Raw genomic sequence first — 25,497 nt, 5'->3', positions numbered from 1 at the left:
CCAGATGGGGAAATACGTTTTTGCGTGGACTACCGTAAGCTAAATGCTGTAACTCGCCCAGACAACTATCCCATGCCACGCACAGATGAACTATTAGAGAAACTGGAAAGGGCCCAGTTCATCTCTACCTTGGACTTAACCAAGGGGTACTGGCAGGTACCGCTAGATGAATCTGCCAAGGAAAGGTCAGCCTTCATCACACATCTCGGGCTGTATGAATTTAATGTACTCCCTTTCGGGCTGCGAAATGCACCCGCCACTTTCCAAAGACTTGTAGATGGTCTCCTAGCGGGATTAGGAGAATATGCAGTCGCCTACCTTGACGATGTGGCCATATTTTCGGATTCCTGGGCAGACCACCTGGAACATCTACAAAAAGTCCTTGAGCGCATAAGGGAGGCAGGACTAACTGTTAAGGCTAAGAAGTGTCAAATAGGCCTAAACAGAGTGACTTACCTTGGACACCAGGTGGGTCAAGGAACTATCAGCCCCCTACAGGCCAAAGTGGATGCTATCCAAAAGTGGCCTGTCCCAAAGTCAAAGAAACAGGTTCAATCCTTCTTAGGCTTGGCCGGTTATTACAGACGATTTGTACCGCACTACAGCCAAATCGCTGCCCCACTGACAGACCTAACCAAAAAGAAACAGCCAAATGCTGTTCAGTGGACCGGAAAGTGTCAGAAGGCCTTTAACAAGCTTAAAGCGACACTCATGTCTGACCCTGTACTAAGGGCCCCAGACTTTGACAAACCGTTCCTAGTAACCACAGATGCATCCGAGCGTGGTGTGGGAGCAGTTTTAATGCAGAAAGGACCTGATCAAGAATTCCACCCTGTAGTGTTTCTCAGCAAAAAACTGTCTGAGAGGGAAAGCAACTGGTCAGTCACTGAAAAAGAATGTTATGCCATTGTCTACGCTCTGGAAAAGCTACGCCCATATGTTTGGGGACGGCGTTTCCACCTGCAAACCGACCATGCTGCACTAAAGTGGCTTCACACCGTCAAAGAAACTAACAGAAAACTTCTTCGGTGGAGTTTAGCTCTCCAAGATTTTGATTTCGACATCCAACACATCTCAGGAGCTTCTAACAAAGTGGCTGATGCACTCTCCCGTGAAAGTTTCCCAGAATCAACTGGTTAAAATTGTCCTTGAGATGTGGAAAATATTGTTAGTCTTTATGTACTTGGTAGTATATTTAGAGATGCATGTGTCTTATTAACTCTGTTTTCCTAGAGCTCCAGGAAGAAATCCCAGCCAGTGTTTCACCCTAGCTGAGATTTGGGGGGCGTGTCATAAATCTAAAGGGAAGGGTAAACCCCTTTGAAATCCCTCCTGGCCAGGGGAAGCTCCTCTCACCTGTAAAGGGTTAAGAAGCTAAAGGTAACCTCGCTGGCACCTGACCAAAATGACCAATGAGGAGACAAGATACTTTCAAAAGCTGGGAGGAGGGAGAGAAACAAAGGGTTTGTGTGTCTGTCTGTAGTCGTCTTGGCCGGGGACAGAACAGGAATGGAGTCTTAGAACTTTTAGTAAGTAATCTAGCTAGGTATGTGTTAGATTATGATTTCTTTAAATGGCTGAGAAAAGAATTGTGCTGAATAGAATAACTATTTCTGTCTGTGTGTCTTTTTGTAACTTAAGGTTTTGCCTAGAGGGGTTCTCTATGTTTTTGAATCTAATTACCCTGTAAGATATATACCATCCTGATTTTACAGGGGGAATTTCTTTATTTCTATTTACTTCTATTTTTTATTAAAAGTCTTCTTGTAAAACACTGAATGCTTTTTCATTGTTCTCAGATCCAAGGGTTTGGGTTTGTGGTCACCTATGCAAATTGGTGAGGCTTTTTATCCAACATTTCCCAGGAAAGGGGGGGTGCAAGTGTTGGGAGGATTGTTCATTGTTCTTAAGATCCAAGGGTCTGGGTCTGTAGTCACCTAGACAAATTGGTGAGGCTTTTTACCAAACCTTGTCCAGGAAGTGGGGTGCAAGGTTTTGGGAAGTATTTTGGGGGGAAGGACGCGTCCAAACAGCTCTTCCCCAGTAACCAGTATTAGTTTGGTGGTGGTAGCGGCCATTCCAAGGATAACGGGGGTAATATTTTGTACCTTGGGGAAGTTTTGACCTAAGCTGGTAAAGATAAGCTTAGGAGGTTTTTCATGCAGGTCCCCACATCTGTACCCTAGAGTTCAGAGTGGGGGAGGAACCTTGACATGGTGGCAGCGGTGGGATTAACCTGAAATCATTTTGAGATCCAGTTGAGATTTTTTGAACTAGAAATACAGATTTTAAAAAGGAATTTTTAGGAAGTCCAGAAGGCAGCTTTGAAACTGAAAGCAGCTTGGTTTCTCTCTGCTTTGTGGCCAAGCAGAGACAAAAGGGGATTATCTTGTGAATTGCAGGTTTTCTTGCCTGGAGGCAGGGTACTTAACTCCTGCAGGGAAATTCACAGTCTTCCAACCCAGAGGTTTTTTTTTTTCTTTTCTTCCTAAAAGTAAATAGGGGGTGTGTGCTCTACCCATTTGCCTGGAGACAAAAGTGGCAGGGTTTTTTTTTTAGGATTTTGATTTTTTTTTTGTTTTGTTTTACAAGGAGCACAGGTTTGAAAAGAAATTTTTTTCTTCTTTGGGCTGGGTAAGCAGGTTTCCAAGTAGTTGGAGGTTTTTTGCTTTAATTTGGGCCCAGAGCAGAGACAAGGGAATTGTCTTTTTCTGTAGGCTGACAATCACTATCAGAGAATAGGTATTCTATTCCAGCACAGCAAAATTTTACAGCCAAGTTTTGTTTGTTTATTTCTAAACCTCGGGTGTAAAGTTAGTTAAAAACAGAGAGGTTAGAATGGCCAAATCCTCAGCTCGACTACAGCTGGAATTAGCCAAATTTCAGGCTGAGGAAAAACAAAGGGAACATGAAAGACAGATAGAACTCATGCAGCTGAAGAAGGAACAAGAAAGGGAGGCAGAACAACACCAAGAGGCTGCCCACAAGAGGGAAATGGAGGCAAGGAAGCATGTGGAGGAGGAGAGGGAAAAAGAGAGGAAGCATGTGGAGGAGATGGAGAGGATAAAGGCCCAGCAGAATATACCAACAAACCCTAGCAATCCTTCTCCAGGTACCACTTCCCATCCCAGAAAGTTCCCCACCTACAAGGCAGGTGATGATACTGAGGCCTTCTTAGAAAACTTCGAAAGGGCCTGCCTTGGGTACAACATCTCTACTGACCAATACATGGTAGAGCTGAGGCCGCAGCTCAGTGGACCCTTAGCTGAGGTGGCAGCTGAAATGCCTAAAGAACACATGAACAAGTATGAACTGTTTAAATCCAAGGCGAGAGTCAGAATGGGGATAACACCCGAGCAGTCTCGTCGGAGGTTCAGAGCCCTAAGGTGGAAACCAGACATGTCATTTACCCGACATGCCTACCACATTGTAAAACATTGGGATGCCTGGATATCAGGAGCAAGTGTTGAATCTCCAGTAAATTTGCCCTTCCTAATGCAAATGGAACAATTCTTAGAGGGTGTTCCTGAGGAAATAGAAAGATACATCCTAGATGGGAAACCCAAAACTGTAATGGAGGCAGGAGAGATTGGAGCCAGATGGGTGGAGGTGGCAGAGAAGAAGAAAACTGGTCGCAGTTGGAGCGGAGACCAGAAGGGACCACCCCAGACCACACCCTATTACCGGGGGCCGCCCAAAGCCCCACCTACCTCCCAAAGAACCCTCCAGACCCCTTATCGTCCCACCACCCCGTTCTCCAGCAACCCTCCTCGCCCCAGTGACCCGTCAGCTGGACGATGTTTTAAGTGTAACGAGCTGGGGCATGTAAAGGCCAACTGCCCCAAGAACCCCAACAGATTACAGTTCATTGCACCGGAATCACACCAGAGGTCCACAGGCCCAGATACCTCCCAGATACCCTTGGAGCGGAGGGAAACTGTGAGTGTGGGCGGGAAGAAGGTCACCGCGTGGAGGGACACCGGAGCACAAGTGTCAGCTATCCATGCTTCCTTAGTGGACCCCAATTTAATCAACCCAGAGATCCAAGTGACGATTCAACCCTTCAAGTCCAACTCTTTCAATTTGCCTACAGCCAAGTTGCCTGTCCAGTACAAGGGCTGGTCAGGAATGTGGACTTTTGCAGTCTATGATGATTATCCCATCCCCATGCTGTTGGGGGAAGACTTGGCCAATCATGTGAAGCAGGCCAAGAGGGTGGGAATGGTCACCCGCAACCAGGCTAAACAAGCCGTGAGGCCTAGCTCTGTTCCGGAAACTTCTATCAGGACCCAGTCAGAGGTGATGGACCTGGACCCCAGGCCAATGTCTGCAACAGCAGTAGTGGATCCAGTCCCAGAAACCCAGACGGAACCAGTCCCAGAACCGGAACCAGCCGAACAACCAACACCAGACCCCGTGTCAGCACTGAATCCAGTACTTGCAACCTCAACACCAGAGGGCCCCACCGAACCTGAACTGGCAGCAGCCGATAACCCTACACAAGAGGCTCAGCCGGAGCCTGAATCCCAACATAGTGCACCAGCGGAGAGCGGTTCACAGTCAACAGAAACAGCTCCATCCCCTATATCGCTTCCAGAGGGACCAAGCCTAGGTCCACAATCCCATGAGGAACTGATGTCTCCAGCATCAAGGGAACAGTTCCAGACCGAACAGGAAGCAGATGAAAGCCTCCAGAGAGCTTGGACGGCGGCACGGAGCAACCCACCGCCTCTCAGCTCTTCTAATCGATCCAGGTTTGTTGTAGAAAGAGGACTTTTATACAAGGAAACTCTTTCTGGGGGACACCAGGAAGACTGGCATCCTCAGAGACAGTTGGTAGTTCCAACTAAATACCGGGCCAAGCTCTTGAGCTTAGCCCATGATCACCCTAGTGGCCATGCTGGGGTGAACAGGACCAAAGACCGTTTGGGGGGGTCATTCCACTGGGAGGGAATGGGCAAGGATGTTTCTACCTATGTCCAGTCTTGTGAGGTGTGCCAAAGAGTGGGAAAACCCCAAGACCAGGTCAAAGCTCCTCTCCAGCCACTCCCCATCATTGAAGTTCCATTTCAGCGAGTAGCTGTGGATATTCTGGGTCCTTTTCCGAAAAAGACACCCAGAGGAAAGCAGTACATACTGACTTTCATGGATTTTGCCACCCGATGGCCGGAAGCAGTAGCTCTAAGCAACACCAGGGCTAAAAGTGTGTGCCAGGCACTAGCAGACATTTTTGCCAGGGTAGGTTGGCCCTCCGACATCCTCACAGATGCAGGGACTAATTTCCTGGCAGGAACTATGAAAAACCTTTGGGAAGCTCATGGGGTAAATCACTTGGTTGCCACTCCTTACCCTCATCAAACAAATGGCATGGTGGAGAAGTTTAATGGAACTTTGGGGGCCATGATACGTAAATTCGTAAATGAGCACTCCAATGATTGGGACCTAGTATTGCAGCAGTTGCTCTTTGCCTACAGAGCTGTACCACATCCCAGTTTAGGGTTTTCCCCATTTGAACTTGTATATGGCCGTGAGGTTAAGGGGCCATTGCAGTTGGTGAAGCAGCAATGGGAGGGATTTACACCTTCTCCAGGAACTAACATTCTGGACTTTGTAACCAACCTACAAAACACCCTCCGAACCTCTTTAGCCCTTGCTAGAGAAAACTTACAGGATGCTCAAAAAGAGCAAAAAGCCTGGTATGATAAACATGCCAGAGAGCGTTCCTTCAAAGTAGGAGACCAGGTCATGGTCTTAAAGGCGCTCCAGGCCCATAAAATGGGAGCATCGTGGGAAGGGCCATTCGTGGTCCAGGAGCGCCTGGGAGCTGTTAATTATCTCATAGCATTCCCCACCTCCAACCGAAAGCCTAAGGTGTATCATATTAATTCTCTAAAGCCCTTTTATTCCAGAGAATTAAAGGTTTGTCAGTTTACAGCCCAGGGAGGAGACGACGCTGAGTGGCCTGAAGGTGTCTACTACGAAGGGAAATGTGCTGGTGGTGTGGAAGAGGTGAACCTCTCCATGACCCTTGGGCGTATGCAGCGACAGCAGATCCAGGAGCTGTGCACTAGCTACGCGCCAACGTTCTCAGCCACCCCAGGACTGACTGAACGGGCATACCACTCCATTGACACAGGTAATGCTCACCCAATTAGGGTCCAACCTTACCGGGTGTCTCCTCAAGCTAAAACTGCTATAGAACGGGAGATCCAGGATATGTTACAGATGGGTGTAATCCGCCCCTCTGAAAGTGCATGGGCATCTCCAGTGGTTCTAGTTCCCAAACCAGATGGGGAAATACGTTTTTGCGTGGACTACCGTAAGCTAAATGCTGTAACTCGCCCAGACAACTATCCCATGCCACGCACAGATGAACTATTAGAGAAACTGGAAAGGGCCCAGTTCATCTCTACCTTGGACTTAACCAAGGGGTACTGGCAGGTACCGCTAGATGAATCTGCCAAGGAAAGGTCAGCCTTCATCACACATCTCGGGCTGTATGAATTTAATGTACTCCCTTTCGGGCTGCGAAATGCACCCGCCACTTTCCAAAGACTTGTAGATGGTCTCCTAGCGGGATTAGGAGAATATGCAGTCGCCTACCTTGACGATGTGGCCATATTTTCGGATTCCTGGGCAGACCACCTGGAACATCTACAAAAAGTCCTTGAGCGCATAAGGGAGGCAGGACTAACTGTTAAGGCTAAGAAGTGTCAAATAGGCCTAAACAGAGTGACTTACCTTGGACACCAGGTGGGTCAAGGAACTATCAGCCCCCTACAGGCCAAAGTGGATGCTATCCAAAAGTGGCCTGTCCCAAAGTCAAAGAAACAGGTTCAATCCTTCTTAGGCTTGGCCGGTTATTACAGACGATTTGTACCGCACTACAGCCAAATCGCTGCCCCACTGACAGACCTAACCAAAAAGAAACAGCCAAATGCTGTTCAGTGGACCGGAAAGTGTCAGAAGGCCTTTAACAAGCTTAAAGCGACACTCATGTCTGACCCTGTACTAAGGGCCCCAGACTTTGACAAACCGTTCCTAGTAACCACAGATGCATCCGAGCGTGGTGTGGGAGCAGTTTTAATGCAGAAAGGACCTGATCAAGAATTCCACCCTGTAGTGTTTCTCAGCAAAAAACTGTCTGAGAGGGAAAGCAACTGGTCAGTCACTGAAAAAGAATGTTATGCCATTGTCTACGCTCTGGAAAAGCTACGCCCATATGTTTGGGGACGGCGTTTCCACCTGCAAACCGACCATGCTGCACTAAAGTGGCTTCACACCGTCAAAGAAACTAACAGAAAACTTCTTCGGTGGAGTTTAGCTCTCCAAGATTTTGATTTCGACATCCAACACATCTCAGGAGCTTCTAACAAAGTGGCTGATGCACTCTCCCGTGAAAGTTTCCCAGAATCAACTGGTTAAAATTGTCCTTGAGATGTGGAAAATATTGTTAGTCTTTATGTACTTGGTAGTATATTTAGAGATGCATGTGTCTTATTAACTCTGTTTTCCTAGAGCTCCAGGAAGAAATCCCAGCCAGTGTTTCACCCTAGCTGAGATTTGGGGGGCGTGTCATAAATCTAAAGGGAAGGGTAAACCCCTTTGAAATCCCTCCTGGCCAGGGGAAGCTCCTCTCACCTGTAAAGGGTTAAGAAGCTAAAGGTAACCTCGCTGGCACCTGACCAAAATGACCAATGAGGAGACAAGATACTTTCAAAAGCTGGGAGGAGGGAGAGAAACAAAGGGTTTGTGTGTCTGTCTGTAGTCGTCTTGGCCGGGGACAGAACAGGAATGGAGTCTTAGAACTTTTAGTAAGTAATCTAGCTAGGTATGTGTTAGATTATGATTTCTTTAAATGGCTGAGAAAAGAATTGTGCTGAATAGAATAACTATTTCTGTCTGTGTGTCTTTTTGTAACTTAAGGTTTTGCCTAGAGGGGTTCTCTATGTTTTTGAATCTAATTACCCTGTAAGATATATACCATCCTGATTTTACAGGGGGAATTTCTTTATTTCTATTTACTTCTATTTTTTATTAAAAGTCTTCTTGTAAAACACTGAATGCTTTTTCATTGTTCTCAGATCCAAGGGTTTGGGTTTGTGGTCACCTATGCAAATTGGTGAGGCTTTTTATCCAACATTTCCCAGGAAAGGGGGGGTGCAAGTGTTGGGAGGATTGTTCATTGTTCTTAAGATCCAAGGGTCTGGGTCTGTAGTCACCTAGACAAATTGGTGAGGCTTTTTACCAAACCTTGTCCAGGAAGTGGGGTGCAAGGTTTTGGGAAGTATTTTGGGGGGAAGGACGCGTCCAAACAGCTCTTCCCCAGTAACCAGTATTAGTTTGGTGGTGGTAGCGGCCATTCCAAGGATAACGGGGGTAATATTTTGTACCTTGGGGAAGTTTTGACCTAAGCTGGTAAAGATAAGCTTAGGAGGTTTTTCATGCAGGTCCCCACATCTGTACCCTAGAGTTCAGAGTGGGGGAGGAACCTTGACAAGCCTAGTGTACGTATGTCAAGAATGGAAGTAAACATCCTCCCTCAGCCCCTTCTGAAGAGTATGCCAGTAAGCAATTATGATACTACAAATTTCTATCTGTTAAAAAATAATAAAGGATATAGGTAAATAAGAGGATATCCCCTTTGAAGTGGAATCACATAATTTAGTGTTTGACAGTGGCGGAAACAGAAAGAAGCAAAATCTCTCTGATGAGCACTCTAACCATGGATGTGAGTCCAAGAACATTTATTTGTCCTTGTTAAACAGCACTTCTGAGAAATGGGTATTTGCTATGAGATCTTATTTGTGTTGTTCTCCTGCCCAGAGGTGCAGAACAAAATATATGTTACTACAATGCTTACAATTAGAATGCCATGGATGTTTTGCCATTGCATAGTACCAAATATCTTATTGGTACTCTGCATTATTCTTTAAAAAAAATTAAAAAGTAGCTCAAATATTTTTCCATTAATCTAAAAGATGTGTTGTTTGTGTTTTACAAAAGAGCTTTCATTAATCTGTGTTCCCTTTGGCCTTATTTTGTCAGTTTTATCTGACTTCAAATTTAACACACTATAATATATAGAAAATTGTGTTCAAGCATAAGGTGAAACTATGTCCTAGTCATCGCATGGTCAGTGGAAATAATATTCTTATAGGTCACAGCTGTTCATTTTTTCCCAGGAAATCAATTGTTAAAGAGCAATCTTTGGATTCATTCTCTTTAATATTATCCAGACAGAAAGATTTCACTGATCCTAACCTAGTGTAGGACCTGGTAGTACTAGTTTGGAACATAATATCCCTTAGCACAATTTTCTCAGCCACACCAGTGCCCATTTTAGCTATGTACTCATAGTATCTCAGGTCCTTTAAAATATGATATGAAGACACCAGATAAAAGGAGTGTTGTAAATTAGTGGCCTGCATGTCCAGTAAGCGGTGTATTTCTCCCAAGACACTGTAGCACATCTTAATCATCTCTGCACAGTCATGCTTTAACCAAAAATTGAACATCATAACACAAAAACCGTGAGTCACAATGCCTACATGCAAACTATTCAAACTAGATCCATCATTACCTCTGATCTACCTCCTCATATATATAATACCTAATTTTAAATGCATCCTGATTCCTTGAAGATAGAGCCAGGTGAAATTTTTCAGACGAAATATTTTTGAAGTGAAAAAATGAAGATTTGGCAACACTAAAACATTTTGCAAATTTCATGTCTATTTCACCAACTTGTTCATTTGAAAAAGAAACATTTTAAAAATAATCTGAAACATTTAGTTTTGACACATAGTAAATGAAAAATTTCAATTTTTCGAGTTGAAATTATTTTTCATTTCAAAATTTCCTTCATTTTTATTTTCAAAAATTTCAAAAACATGAAAAAGACATTAAAAGTCAAAACCAAACATTTCATTGGACCTGAAATATATGTATATATATATTTACTTTTTGATTCTCCAAAAATTTCAAATAATGTCATTTGAATGTAGATGTAAAATTATTTTTTATTTACATTTTCAGAACTGCCAGCAAACTGAAAAATCTGTTACTTGCACACCTCTGCTTGAAGATCCTGTCACTCTCTCCCTCATTTCCTATTAAATTAGCCATGAACAGTTGGTTGATCTTGAAATACCTTTTAGACAGTTGACCACACAGTGGGTAAACCTAGTGAATTATTTGTAGCTTGAAAGTTTCTGTTGTTACTTACTATCACCCCGACAAAGCAAAGGTCCAAGCTTGTAAGCTGCTTCAGAATTTGGTCGGTCTGTATCCGTGATAACAATTTCAGTTACTGGTAGATGTTCTTTATAAGAGAGGAATCCAGTATCATTAGCCCTGAAAAATTAAAATAGAAAACAAACATCTCCTAAATGTTTCTGATTAACAGTCACATTGTCCTTTTATTGTCCATATATTGTCCTTTTAATGGACTTACTGAACTCAAAAAAATAAATTTAGGAATAAATTTTGAAAAGTTGTAGCTGTATTGTTCAGATAAGATGGGCGATTGTGTGAATAAATGGGAGCATACTTACAAATACTTCCATATTGACCTCATGGTCAGTAAGAGCATTTAAATCTATTGCAGGTCTAAATGAGATCACAGAATCAAGTGGGCAGGCTTAGGGTTGTCATCCTCTTCATAAGCATGGAATTTTATTTTCAACATAATTAGGTATTTAGCTGCCTTCCTAAACCTAGTGTGCATTTTCATGTGTCTGTAATTTTGTCTCATAAAGAAAGCAGTGTATCTATGATGGCTTGTTCTCTAATTTGTTAAAAATTAAGATACTTTCAGAGTGTAATTTTTACTCATTTTGACATTCTCTTCTATTTAATTTTATCAAGTTAAAAAAGCATACCAAAAAGCCACAAACCACAAAAGGACACAAAAATCAAAACAGAACTAAGCATGTAGAGTACAGAAATGACTAATACATATTCTCTATCCCAGTGCCAGGAGGAACCGCACCCATGTTCCCCATTTTCCTGGTACTCTCTGTGACACTGCACCCCGAATTCTTGATAGTGATATTATTATATGATTGTAGCATAATTATGATGTATTTTATGCAAGATAAGTCATGTGAGGTGTCATTGGAAAAGTTATGATTTGCTGAATATGATGATCCTATTTGTATTCATGTATGATTTTTGTATCTGAAGTTATGCATATTGACTATGTATTTGTACTTCAAATGTAGTTACACCTGGGTAATGCCCACTAGACAAGATGCTTTCAGTCTAGATAGTGGGTGGGGATTATTCAGGCAATGGACCATTAGAAAAAACAATAGGCCTTAGGAGAAGCTTATCTCCCACTTGGTAAGCCTTCCTGAGAACACTCCAGACAGGCTGTAAGTAATGGCTGCTATGATTCTATGAAGACATGTGACCAGGCCACATGATGCTGGACTCCATCTTGGGATGTCAGTATTTTTCCACAGACTGATCTGGGAACCGAGTTTTGAAACAAAGTGTTCCCACCATGTGCTAAAGCTACATAAGACAGGGAGTGACATCATGTGTGGTTCTTCACTCCCCACACAAGAGGATTCCTGGAAAACACCTGGGGAACAAAGACTGAACTGGCAGAAGTGCTGAACCCAGGCTAAAGGGATTTCTAGCCTGTGTGTGAAACACCTGGGGATTCCAAGCTACAAAGCAATTGTAACTTGTGCCTTAAGAATCTAGAAGTCTGCCTGTACCATCAGTTAGGGTGAGACTCTGCTATTCATACCCAATCTATTTAGTATATTAAGCTTAGTTTGCGTTTTTGTTTATTTGCTAGGTAATCTGATTTGATCTGTTTGCTCACTTATGATCACTTAAATCTATCTTTTGTAGTTAATAAACTTGTTTTTGTTTTAATCTAAACCAATGAGCTTTGACTGGAATGCTTAGGGAACATCTCTGCTTGGTTACCATAAGTGTGCATTGTTCTCTTCACATTGAGGGAGAGGTGGACCGGGTATTAAACCCATATACTGGCCAGATTTGACCAGAACATGACGGTACTGCTCTGGGGTCCTAGGCTGGGAAGCTGGTGGTTAGAGAGCCTGTGTGTAACTGCAGCTGGGTGTGTCTCTCTAATTTTTGTGTGTTTCTCTAATTAGTGTTCCCTCTAATTTTTCCCACCCATGACACATCACCTTCACATTGGTGCACATAACAAAATTCGTGTGGTGGGGGTGGGGCCAAGGAGTTCTTGTGGGAATGGGCTCAGGGCTGGGGCAGAGGGTTGGTGTGTGTGTGGCTCTGACTGGCAGTGCGGGATCTGGGGTGGGGCCAGAGATGAGGGGCTCAAGGCTGGGGCAGAGGGTTGGGGTGCGAGGGGGTAAGGGTTCCGTCTGGGGGTGCGGGCTCTGGGGTGGGGCTGTGGATGAGGGGCTCAGGGCTGGGTGCAGGGGGTGAGGGTTTGGGGTGCAGGAGGGTGCTCCAGGGCTACTGCGGGGAAAGAGGACTTCCCTCAGCATTCTCTTCCCGCAGCAGCACCTGGGCTTGGTGGGGGAGAGGCACCTGTCCCCGCTGCGGGAGCTCTGGGGCTGGGGCTGCAGGATAGGTGCCCCTCACCTGGCCCCAGGAGGTCCAGGTCGGGGGAGGGCCTACCAGGCATGGCCTGGGGCCGGGCCACTCTGGGGTTGGGCTGGGCTGCACTGCGCCTGGGGCCAACCTGGCACACCTGGGCCCAATCTGGCCACAGCTGGGTCCGGGGCCACTCTGGCCGCGACAGGTCTGGGCTGCAGGGTGAGTTGGGGCTGAGGGAGAGGCGCCCCTCCTGTGGCAGGTTGGGGGCCAGACTGGGTGGGGCACCTCCCCCTGCTATGGCAGGTGCCCGGGTGGGTTCCCTAAGCACCTGCGCAGCACTAAATAGGCTGCTGCAGGGCCGCGCAGCTTACAGGTAACTTAGGTCACTACGTGGGTGAATGCTGGTGAAAGTGCAGGCTGGACAGCTTGAAATGGAGCCAGGTTGGTGGGTCAGAGGGCTCAGTGTTTACCCCAGTTCCAGGTGGCACTCCAGGGGGAACTTCCCACTGTTTTGGAGCAAGATAGGACTTCTAAGTTCAGAATATTTATCATACCTCATTCATAGTACTCCACAAAATTGATGTCTTTTGAAATTTTCTTTAGTGTATTTCCCTTCCTAACATGAACATTTTGGCCAGGATATTCAGAAGTGACTAGTGATTTTGGATGCCTCAGATTTTAGCTGGTTGACTTCAGACAGCATCAACAGGATGGAATCTCAGAGGGTGGCACTTCTGAAAATGAGGCCTCTTTAAGATGTCTCAGTCTGGGAACCAAAAATTGAAGATCTCAAATTCACTAGTAATTTTTGAAAATCTTGTTCTGTCTAACTGTAAAAATGCAGTAACACAAAAGGCCTTAGCAATAATATGTTTAGGCCAAGATTTTCAAAACTGAGTGCCTAAAGTTAAGCTCCTAAATCCATATTAAATATCTAAATAAGTGGCTTCATTTTAAAATATGCTGGGTAACAAGAAGCTGTCACTGAATTGAGTAGGACCCACTGGTTGCTTGGCCAAACATCATGGTCCACTACAGACTCCCAAATGTGTGAAAAGCATGAAGACTTCAGCAAGAATGTAAATATTCACACACCACTGACACAAGCATAACTATAACACAAATCTGTGTGCATGCATTGCCTGCTCAGTACATGTGTTTTGTATAGATTAAACATACTTAAGAAGTTCCATTAAGTGGAATTTTTTTCATTTAAATTTTCCTAACTTCTGTAAATAACTAACTAAAATGGACTAGAGTTGTTACTGAAACAGAACACTAAATCCAACGCCCTACTGCAAACTTTGGAGAAGTCTTAACTCTGATTCAGATCTAGCTTCATGGCTTCAGCTCGTATCTAATTTGTACCGTATTTGAACTATGATAAATGACGCAAGGTGACTAGAGTTTAGATGAGGATCTGAGTTTTGCAAATGGGAAATATCAGTAGAGTTCAGCTGTAGCCTGCTGAGCTAGTCAGAAGTCTGTGAAATCCCTGCTCTGCTGAAGTCAATTGCAAAATTCCCATTGACTGCAACGAGGCCAGGATTTTACCCTCTAAATTCTTAGATAAAGAATCTCGTTGAGTCTATTAAAGAACATTATTAAACTCAAAGGCGTAAAGAAAAAGGATAATAAAAAACCTTAAATATGTGAAATGAATGCTTTGCTCAACTAAAACATAGTTTAAATCCGATTAGCTTCAATATTTTAATGACTGAAATACATACCAAATGTAAGCCTTTAACCACTGGCAAAACAGGCAATTTACTGAAAATTGGACAGTCTAAATATAAAAATATATCATCCTCAAATAGCAACTAAATACAAGAAATCACAGCAAAATATTATATATTTACCCCTTAATTTAGCTAATTATGGTGAGAAATCTTATTTTGAACTGGGGGCAGCAGCATATGTTGCAGGTTTGTATGTTTTTGTTCCTAATAGCACTGCTTGTTCATAGCTGCTAAATCCTATAGAATTTTTGAGTTTGTTTTTCAACAGCAAAGAATTGAGCACAAGCAAACAATACAAAAATCACCATTCATTTCTGTCAGCATCGCAGTTGCAGTAACGTTGGGAATCAATGCAGCTCCCCTCTAATCCACAAGCACATTTTTGAACATCAGGCAAGGATCCTCCCCAGTAAGTTTGTGTTTCATTGGTTCTTCCAACCCACCAGCTCAATGGAATCCCATCTAAAAGACACATTAGAGGAAAATTAATATCTGATCCCAGTTCCTGCTTCTCCCAATTTCCCTCACCCAAACAAATTTCCAAGCATTATGGAAAAAAACAATTTTAAAAAATGACCACATTTCTTTAAAAATGCTAACCAATTATTCATTTTAATATTTCATTATCAGGGATTAAATGATAGTCAACAGATTTTTGCTTATATTAGTGGAAAAGAGATCTGGTAGTTCTTGCTCAGTCAGGCATGATATTAGAATAATTTATCTTAAGCAGTCCATTTATGTACTTTCTTTTAAAATAGCACATGAAAAAAGAGATGCCGTCACCCTAAAAATCAAGTTAATTTATACTCTGAGGCAAAGATCAATTTGAGATCATGGAAATACCAGTGAGGAAATGAGAAGAGTAAAAAGCATTATAAATGGATTCATTTAATTACTGAGAATACTAAACACACCTTTGCTGCATATTAAGCATCTGGCTTAGTACTACTGTGTGGTGAGAATCAGAAATGTCAGTAGTCATGAGTTAGATCACACACAACAGCTGCAGAATTTATGTAGTCTGAGACTGTAGAAATCATGTTAATGGTTGTGCTACATAACCCAGGTGATGTATCCAGTGACTAACAGCAAAGTTTCTCAGAGCCTACTATATCTCTGTGCAATGCACCCATTCAGCATTGATTATAGTAAAATGATAGAGCTGGATGTCTTCTTAATTCTGCAGTACTGCACATTAGGTTTAAAGATGCTGCCAAGTAACCAGAGCAGTAAAACCACAAAATATACAGAAAAAGATAATTGCTAACGGATATGAAGCCTGACGGTAATCCATCTTAAATGAGAGTGAAGAAAGGTGAAAGATGAAATGACTGCAAAGTCAGGGCGTGAGAGGAAACAAGTGCTATCAAATGGTATGGTGCCTCATAGAGGCACTTGGTTTGTGTATTGTTGAAGCTCTCAAGTTTTCAGCAGTGGGCCCACACCTAGAGGCTGGCACTTAACCCAGCTTCAATCTTACTTGTAACTGCCATGACTTATTATAACTCACTGTTAGAGAAGACCTCTGTTATGCTTACAATCTCTCAGCTCGTAAACATATTGACTGAATTCATTACCACACAACTGCCAGCCCAGCAGGCCTAAAAACAGTTCCTAGAAAAGTCAGACATGCTCAGTGGTATCAATGTCTAGCATCAGTATCTGTGTTTGCAGCCCATCACAGAGGGAAGAAAAGCTAGAGAAGGTTAATAAATTCTTTATGAGGCAGAACTTTAAAAAATAAACAAAACAAAACATACACATATAACACCAAGATATTTCTCCTGTTTAAACTGCTCAGAAACTCTGGTCCTGTAGTTGGGAGTGAATGTTCCTGCTCTTTAACTGGAGACACTGGACTATCTTTAAAAGCAATCCTAACACATTTGTTTGCATACTAGCGAGAGACCAGTATAACTACTAAAGGATCATAGTGATTAGCTAGCTCTGCTCTGGCAGTGAATATTGCTAAACAAAATGGGAGAAAAAGGGATTTGATGCAGCTTCTTCAAAATGAACACACAAAATTATTAGCATAGCAATTCTTCACTGGAATCATTTATATGCTCTGCATAGGGAAGACTGAGTGCAATGCATTCCTAAGAATTGTTCCAATAAAAATTACTTTTTATACTACATGTCCCAAAATTATTTCACATAACTATCATCAAATGCTGCACTTGTCAGACATGCCCAGTAGAGATTACGGATCACAGTAGTGAAAAGGATAAACTTATGTGGTCAATTTGATAATGTACTTATTTGAATTTCAAATATCTTATCTTGTATTGTGTTCATATTGTTCAATTAAAGAGAACAAGCTATATTCTTCTGCAAGATGTTATTTGGATTTTGTTTAAATGTCAAGAATGGTATAGTAGTTAGCTATATGTGACTGAATTCTTTTATTTGGTAATTCTAATGATCCAAGGAAATGCACACACAAAATGCATTCAATCAGCGATTGAACAGTTGTGATCTTAAATAGGACAATGTTTGTGAAGAAGATCTTGCAAAATTGTATTCAGAGTGCAATAAATAAATAAATAAAATAAATAAAATAGCTAATTTGAGAAGATACATGCTAAAATTGCAATCAGGTTGGCTGAATTTTGCCTTCCTAAAACTCACTCTGTATTTTCAGGTTTCAGAGTAGCAGCCCTGTTAGTCTGTATTCGCAAAAAGGAAAAGAGTACTTGTGGCACCTTAGAGACTAACAGATTTATTTGAGCATAGGCTTTCATGAGCTACACGAAAGCCTATGCTCAAATAAATTTGTTAGTCTCTAAGGTGCCACAAGTACTCCTTTTCTTCCTGTATTTTCAGTTTGCTACAGTATTCTTCTTCACTTCTCAACATACATTCTAAACACTTGGGGAATGTATGATCCTCCTGCAAGAGTCATTATCCTTGTGCTGTTCTGCATTGGAAGCATACGTGACATCAGAGGAGTCCTCTGTGGATAAGAATCCTGGGAATAAAAAGCTAAATGGCTACCAGAGCAAACATAGCCCTACAAGGAACTTCTTTGTTGACTATAGCCAACAAACTCATTGGAAGTTTCAAAAGGCAGTGGTTAGTCTGAGCAGGATGGTCACATACCAATGTGGTGACTGACTTGTGCTCCATCCTACAAATTCTTCAAAACACTTTGTCGCTGAGTTTTACTACTTCTAGCATGAAAAGATTCAAAATGAGACAAGGTCTAATATGACCAATGTTTTCACTGCATTAACTTGTTGATAAAACATATATATGTAACCCTCACCAATCCTGAATACTAATATCTCAGTCTCAGTGGGATTGTTCTTTTTCCCTTCTGTACCTGTCATACAGTCTTGCATTTTTGCTCAGCAAATGTGCTAGCAAACACTTTCATCTCTCACAGTCGCCTTAAAATTGTCAGTTCTGAAATGGCTGTATTAATCCTAGCAATTGTAACTGAAATTTAAGTCAGACATTTGGGAAATCTAATTGTGCATGATCCTGCATTCAATCCTTTAATATGATTTATTCCCCCTGAAGTCAGTGGGAATTATGCATGTGTGTGAAGAGAGGGGCACCTTTTGGGTACTTTGGTCAAGAAAAGATTCTGAGTTAAGATATGTAACTTCTTTGTAGTGTACTCCCTGGTGATCACTGTCATAGTATTCATATCAAGCATATTGTGAGTCACATGCCTGTATACCATGGAGTTGGGGCTCTGTATGTCAGAAAGTGGTTTGGGATGGAGGGAGAGGTAATGTCAGGGAAGCAACACTTTATGCAGTAGGCTCACCTGTAGGCCTGGTAGATTTCTGAGCAGCAATTCTCCTTAGAGTTAATGCTACTCTCAGCAGAAATTCATTGCATTCCATAACCTCTTTGAAAGGAGGGTAGGATGCAGAGAAGAGAGCTAATGTTTGCTTAGCTCTTGACAGCCATTCTGCTCAGAAAAGCAGAGCTCACAGATCATGGAGGAATGACCAGTTTTCTGCTGTAGCACCACTAAATCCCTTGATAGGAAAATGGCAAGTGAGGTCTGTGACAAGAATCTTGGAATTTCTAGTGGACTATTCGCCTCTCACAGATTTTTGTGACAGAGGAGACAATGGAGCTTGATTTGCAACATCTACGTATCAACAAAGGAAGAACGAATATAATCTTTCTTTTCAAGTTATTTTTTAAAATTTAGAATACATTTTCAAAATTAAAATCAACTCAATGGATTGCACTCTACCCAGTGAGAATTAAAATAAGACTTGAACACGACAATCTAGTTATGATATTTTGTTAAGATTTCTTTAACTACATCAGAAGGCCCTGTCATTTTCTTCATAAAACAATAACTTTTTTCCTATCTTTTCAGCATTTTACTTTAGGTCTCCTCTGTGCTTGTGTATTTTTGACACTGGCATATTAATGTCTGTGATACTTTACCTCATGCCATTTGCAAATTCAACCGCTACATGATGCATAGTATCTGAAAGAGTTCAGCTAACATTTATGCAGTGTATTCATAGAATCATAGAATATCAGGATTGGAAGGGACCTCAGGAAGTCATCTAGTCCAATGCCCTGCTCAAAGCAGGACCAATCCCCAGCTAAATCATCCCAGCCAGGGCTTTGTCAAGCCTGACCTTAAAAACTTCGAAGGAAGGAGATTCCACCACCTCCCTAGGTAACGCATTCCAGTGTTTCACCACCCTCCTAGTGAAAAAGTTTTTCCTAATATCCAACTTAAACCTCCCCCACTGCAACTTGAGACCATTACTCCTTGTTCTGTCATCTGCTACCACTGAGAACAGTCTAGAGCCATCCTCTTTGGAACCCCCTTTCAGGTAGTTGAAAGCAGCTACCAAATCCCCCCTCATTCTTCTCTTCCGCAGACTAAACAAACCCAGTTCCCTCAGCCTCTCCTCATAACTCATGTGTTCCAGTCCCCTAATCATTTTTGTTGCCCTTCACTGGACTCTTTCCAATTTTCCCACATCCTTCTGGTTGTGTGGGGCCCAAAACTGGACACAGTACTCCAGATGAGGCCTCACCAAATGTCGAATAGAGGGGATGGATCACATCCCTCGATCTGCTGGCAATGCCCCTACTTATACATCCCAAAATGCCATTGGCCTTCTTGGAAACAACGGCACACTGTTCACTCCTTTTACCAAATTGTGCTCCTTTTACCAAATTTTTGCCCAATATTTAACCATTTTTTGACTAAAATCTAAAAATCCCCTGGAGGCAAGCCAGGAAAGGCTTTGTTATAATTTCTTTTAAATTGTAGGTTGAAGGAAGACATTGGTTTTGAAAGTAGTTAATGCTTTGAATGAAGCTCATTATGAACTGACCTTTTTTTTTCTTTCTGGCTCAAATCCCACTCTACAACTTGTAGATTTGGGATTTGTTTGCTAGATATTTAAGGAATTTACAAACTACAGTGGAAAATGCCATAACCTCTGCAAAATTAAATATCTATTGTATCATGAAACATAATAAGATTTGTCTGCTTTACTTACCTTGCTTGTTTAAAAGCCTTGACTTTTTGCAGTGGTAAGCAAGCTTCTGTTCACAGTATTCTGCATAGTTAATTGTAGCCTGAAGCTGTTCTAGGGTGGCCGTGTACTTGAAGAACACAGTATGTGGGTTCTCTCGATTAGCATTTTTGACTCTGGTTAAGTCCGTATTGTTGTGCTGTATAATTGTCCAAGTCGTATCTTACAAAACAAGGAGGGAAAAAGTAATGCAGAATGTAAAATAGCTGCAAAAGTTAGCAATGGAAATAAAATGTGTAGTGAGGTACACCTGGGATTAAGGTGAGTTTTCCTGTCCTTTTAGGGATGTGAATAGGAACACAAAATGTCTCGGTAAAACATTCTGCAATTGAATACACTTGATAGGATATCAATGTTCCTTTTTTTGAAACTTCTTTACTGTGCATTTGGTCCTGCACAATTACCAGTCAAGGAAAGACTAGATGAAGAGAACCAAATATCTATTTTCCAAACAATACACAGACCCTAAGCTGAAGTGTAATAGACTTTTCCTATTGTTATTTCTCCAAGATATACCTTGTTTATAAATGGAGACCAAGTTATATCCAGGCTTTCATTATCTGCACAACATTTCACACTATTCTTTTGAATGAATTGATTTTGTCTTGGAGAATTTATAGCAATGGCCAAAACTCACCTTTCCACTGCCCTATACAAAAAACCAATACCAGAAACAATAATGGACAAACTGAATAAATCCAGGTGTTGTATTTATTGTGAAACAGAGAGGAAGACAGGTGCTTCCAGCCACCCCAAATTCAAATGATAACTATAATTTCTGACATGTGTGATTGCAATTAAGATATCATCTGTATTATCTACACAAATGTATGATATGTATTGGGGCTGTTTTTAAAACACAAAATGTCTTTCTTTCCTGACATTTATTGGGAGAATAAATGTAGAACCTTAAGTGAAATAAAAATATGTATTTATTTAATAATAAATAATAATAATAATTATTATTATTATTATGTTCATGAACCAGGACCTCATTGTATTAGGTTCTGTAAAAACACAAAACAAAAAGAGAGTCTCTGCCCCAAACAGTTTACAATCTATATAGCACTCACAATGGAATGGTAATTTTGGCAGTTAAGGGAGGTAGGGTTCCAAATCATAGTGCCAATTCTGCCTTCTCACATCTGCATGAAAGAACCCAAAGACCTTCAAAGTAATTTGTTATAACTAACCATGTATCGGAGCAGGGGAGTTTAGACGTGGATCTGAATTCCAACATCCCCTAAATTCAAGGGGGTTTGTAGCCAAAATACCTGAACTGGATAAATTATAATGTACCTTATGCAGGACTCTGCACAGTTTCACAAAGGAGGTAGAGTGACTGGAGAGCCAGAAGCAATGAAAGGGAATGAGCAGTGGTACCATACACAACACAGCCTTTTTACTTGCACATTATTTATAGCTCCAGGACCTGACTTCATATGAGCAAAGAATCATAGCAATTAGAGATGAAAAAGAACTATTAGCTCATCTAGCTCCCTTCTCTGCCAGTGTAGGAAATCCAGTTTTTTGAATACCCACATCCTGAACTTTGGATGCTATACTTTGAGCATACATTTTCTTATGTTCAACATACATACTAGTTCAGTTTTTAAATTTAATTGGAATTTACGCTGATTGTTGTTTCTACACATTCATCCATCCTCTGCACCCTCCTCTGATATGAATTCTCTCAATTTAGTAAAGAAAACACCTTGAAGAGTACTGAGAAGGGCCTAAGCTGATCAGTTATGCCATTTTTGTCATCTAGTTCTATGCTTCCAATGAAAGAAAAGTGACATGCCTGTACAGTTCATATTAGCTAGCCACTTTTAGTATGAGGCACTAAGATGCATGTACCATTAGATTCTAATAACTCAACATTTTCTCAAGAAGAGGGATAGTTAAAGCAAGTGGATGTGGAAGCTACAAGAAATTTTTTCTGAAGGTAAGAGGAAAATAATCTTCAGATAGGCCTGTACTATTCGAACAATATCTTCCCTTGTCTTATATTGTTGCACTTTCTATAAATGCTTAAAGGAGGCACATCTATTTTTTATTAATGAAAAGTCGTCTTCATTCAAATGTATTAGGTATATAATAATCAGGTGCTGACTGAGTATATGCTAGTGTTCTCTTGGCCTTGAAAGTAATTTTTTTATAGCTATCCTTAGATGTGAGCAGGGGAATTTAACCATGGAGCCAATCTGAGCAGCCCCTAAATTGAAGGAGGTTTTTATCCAGTTTTCCAGATGAGGCCCATCTTTAGTTCAAATGCTTTTCAGAGAGAATGACTCCTGGAAGTCCCCATAGGGAAATGTGGACCACAACAGCACCTTAATAGAGGCTGCAATTAAATGGAATGATCTAGCCCATTAAACTGATTTGGTTTGTAAATTTGATTGTAAGACTTTCAAGACAGAGATTTTGCCTTTCTGTGTGTTTATATAGTGCTTGGTATAACAGGTGGCCCTCAATTCTAACTGGAAACTTTGGATACTTCCTCAATAAAAAGAACAACAATAACAATACACTATAAAAGCCATAAGTAATCTTATGTCACCTGGATTGATCTGAGGTCATACTTTCTGTAATGACCCCAGATCACAAGGTATTTAAGAAAGGGTCTACGATTAGTTGAGACAAGAGGAATGCAAATATTACCAAAATATTATTTCCAAAAATATTGCTAAAATTGCTTGTATCTTATGTGTTATTATGTCAGTTGATAGAGTCTTGTATAATTTACTAGCAAGAAAACTCCAAATGATCATTCTATCATTCTGAAAAATGCCTTTCAATATCATCATACTGGAAAAAAAATGGTAGTAAGGATATATCTGTATTGATTTCAAACCATCTATTGGTACATGACGTACTGCATGTCCACTGAGTGACACATGTATGTTCCTGTAAATGTAAGACATGCAACTTTTTCCTACATAATATGGACTCTTTCCAACTTGCACCCCTCTATTGTACAAAGGGGACAAATCAGGAACATCAAGAACATTTCAAGAATATTTCTATTGATAAATATTCTTATATTAATCACTGTAAGACTGATCTCTGGTTTCACAATGGTTTGAGTTTGTGGCAGTTCTACTTCGAAATTGTAAAATACATGGTAAAAGTTGCAGCAAATAAATTAAATAACCTTAATGTTACAAAATAGATATAATAAAATCATATATTTTATAATCTACCAGTGGCAACAGGGTAATGCTCTGGTTTGCTTGGGCTTTCGGAAGTTATAAAAGACAATTTTCAGCCACACTAACGAAACACAAGGAACACAAAGATTCCGACTGGTCATGACTGTAGCACAGGTGACCAGGAGAGAAAGCTTTATATAACCACACAAATGTTAAGGACAATAGCAATCACTGTGCTTGTGGAATGCAGGCTCCCTCCTTCATGTTCCCCTAGGGATGGTAAATTGCTTTAAAAGGGCTGGAGGTAAGTCAGCACACTGTTCCTTCTATAGAATGACGCAGCTTGCACATTCCCTTCTGTGCACTGGGGAGAGATGGACTGGGATTGTACCCTCAGCTGGCCCTGTTAAGGTCTGTACAATCTAACTCAAATATCTAAATCTATTTTTTTGAGAACAAAGCTGAGTGAGCTGGTTGCTTCTTAAATCTGATTTGTGTCAGTTGAGACAAATTCAGAATCAGTGGTTCAGCATACTGTTGGGACTTTATACCCAACTTAATTCTAGTAGACATTGGAAATGTGAATCGCCCTCTGTCCTTGCTGGCTTTGCATCTTCTGTAAGAGCTCACTGCTGTAGTCTTAACCATTTTGTTCACACTGAATATATTTGTAGGCTTCAATTCTCCTTGGGCTTTAATCAATATTTTCCTTCTAACTCTAACAGTTCTGCAGAGCGGTGCCCCCTGTAGTTTATTTCCTATATTTCTTGAAAACTGGGTCTGACTGACACTAAAGGGAAATTTAGAATAAGAAAAGAACTAGTAATCACCTAGAGGATAAGCATGTAGCAAAAAGCCTATGGGAAGCATCCAGATGCCTATTAAACAAATATTGAACTTAAATTAATCTATATATTCAGATTTATTACCAATACTTGTAAATGTTTTGCTAGAAGAAAGGATTCACACTAGTGCTGTTGGGAAACAGGGAGCTAAAAGTGAGAGCAAGTTCAGAGCCATTTTTTCTACACAGCTCATAGCAAATGGAAAGAATAAGAGAGAAACAAGGCAGCTGTTACATCTACTTCTACACCCTCAGAAGGGGCAAAACTAAAAGAACAATATTTCTGAAATTTTTTTTGTCATCTTGATTGGTTCTTTGGACCCAAGGCTTATGATTTTGAAATTGACCTCTAAGAACAAGAGAGGGAAAGGAACCTCCCTCCCAGCTGCCAAAGAATAAAGCCACATGAATGTCAATAACAAGGCAGCACTGCAAGAAATGTGGGCATCTGCCTTCATGGCCTCTGGTGGGAAAAGGGAATACCAGTCAGGAGGAAACTGGGAAGAAGACAAATATAGTAGATTCAGCCTGTCAGGCTGCATCTGTAGATGAAGAACTGATCAATGAGATTTGCTTAATGTGTTGAATAAAGAGTGACTGATAGAAGCACTAGCAGCTGTTCATGGATACACAAGTAAGGATAAATCAGACACTAAGCTGTACCTCGGAGAGCTGGCTTCCTCCTGATACTGTTTAAGGACACGGGAGTCTTTCTACCATAAGCTTCTTCTTTGGTTCAACCTCATATTAATTAACAATGTAGCTAGTATTCTCTGATCTCTCTTTTTAGGGGCCAGATAGTTATATTGGTGATCTCACTAATTGCTAATCCAAAGTATGTTACCATTATCAGTCAGACTACTTTCTCAAAAAGTCTTTGTTTTTTTGAGGCAGAGTTAGTGGTTGAGATTTCCAGTGTTATCTAAATCGTGGCTGCACTGAGATCAAAAGAAGTTTCACATTCACCTTCTATTATTTTGATGGAAGATATATGTAAAGCCCCCTACACTGTTTTGAAAACCTCAGCAAGTGGCTTTGATTAGAGGTAGACTTCTATCAGTCCTTCAAGAAAAAACAAGATTATTACAGATCAATAAAATATCTCTTTATTTCCCCTCAATGTAACTATGTTACATATAAAAAAAAACAACTATGTTCAACGAATATTAGTATGGTTGAAAAATCAAGCACTCAAAGTTTCAAAAATACCAGAAATAAAGTTGCCCATGTAAACTGCTTTAAAATGTACGTTATATAAAAATATATTGTTATAACTCATCAAACCAAAAGAAATGTTTCTATTAATTTTTCCTATTGTTTCCAAAATAAACGGTTATTTTTTTTTAAAAGTTACCCTGAAATGTTTGTAACCCTAACACTGGAATATTGGGATAATGCTGGAAAAACTTTAAAGTGAGAATTGGTAGAAAATAACCATAAAACAAAAGTAAAACTAATTAAAACTAAAAGAACACAACATAAAAATGAAAAGCATATTAGATTTTGAACTAATTCAGCATCTACAATCTATGGTTAGTTGTAGGCACACATAGCAGTAGGCAGTTAAGATCAATTGGAGGTCTAAATACCTTTCTGATACTTCACTCATTGGGGATGCAAATAACAGGGTGGAAAAAATAAGGCTATATTTTGAAAATGAGACTATATGAGTC

The 25,497-nt window shown here is 40.9% G+C and overlaps 1 protein-coding gene across 6 annotated transcripts in view; it reads right to left on the bottom strand.

The window, feature by feature from the left end:
- CNTNAP4 (contactin associated protein family member 4) overlaps window positions 1-25,497 on the bottom strand; it is a 310,922-nt gene that overhangs the window by 57,093 nt on the left and 228,332 nt on the right. For all 6 annotated transcript variants that reach the window (XM_073344939.2, XM_073344938.2, XM_073344935.2 and 3 more), the window contains 3 exons: window positions 19,790-19,987; window positions 14,594-14,750; window positions 10,229-10,356 (listed from right to left, as the gene is read on the bottom strand). In XM_073344939.2, the coding sequence (XP_073201040.1) occupies window positions 10,229-10,356; window positions 14,594-14,750; window positions 19,790-19,987 (483 nt within the window). The remainder of the gene's footprint in view (window positions 1-10,228; window positions 10,357-14,593; window positions 14,751-19,789; window positions 19,988-25,497) is intronic.

This window comes from Lepidochelys kempii, chromosome 5, assembly GCF_965140285.1.
Source record: "Lepidochelys kempii isolate rLepKem1 chromosome 5, rLepKem1.hap1, whole genome shotgun sequence".
In the NCBI taxonomy this organism is placed as follows: Eukaryota; Metazoa; Chordata; order Testudines; family Cheloniidae; genus Lepidochelys; species Lepidochelys kempii.
Note: the sequence above shows the minus strand (reverse complement) of the source record. Positions and strands in the feature narration are given on the sequence as shown.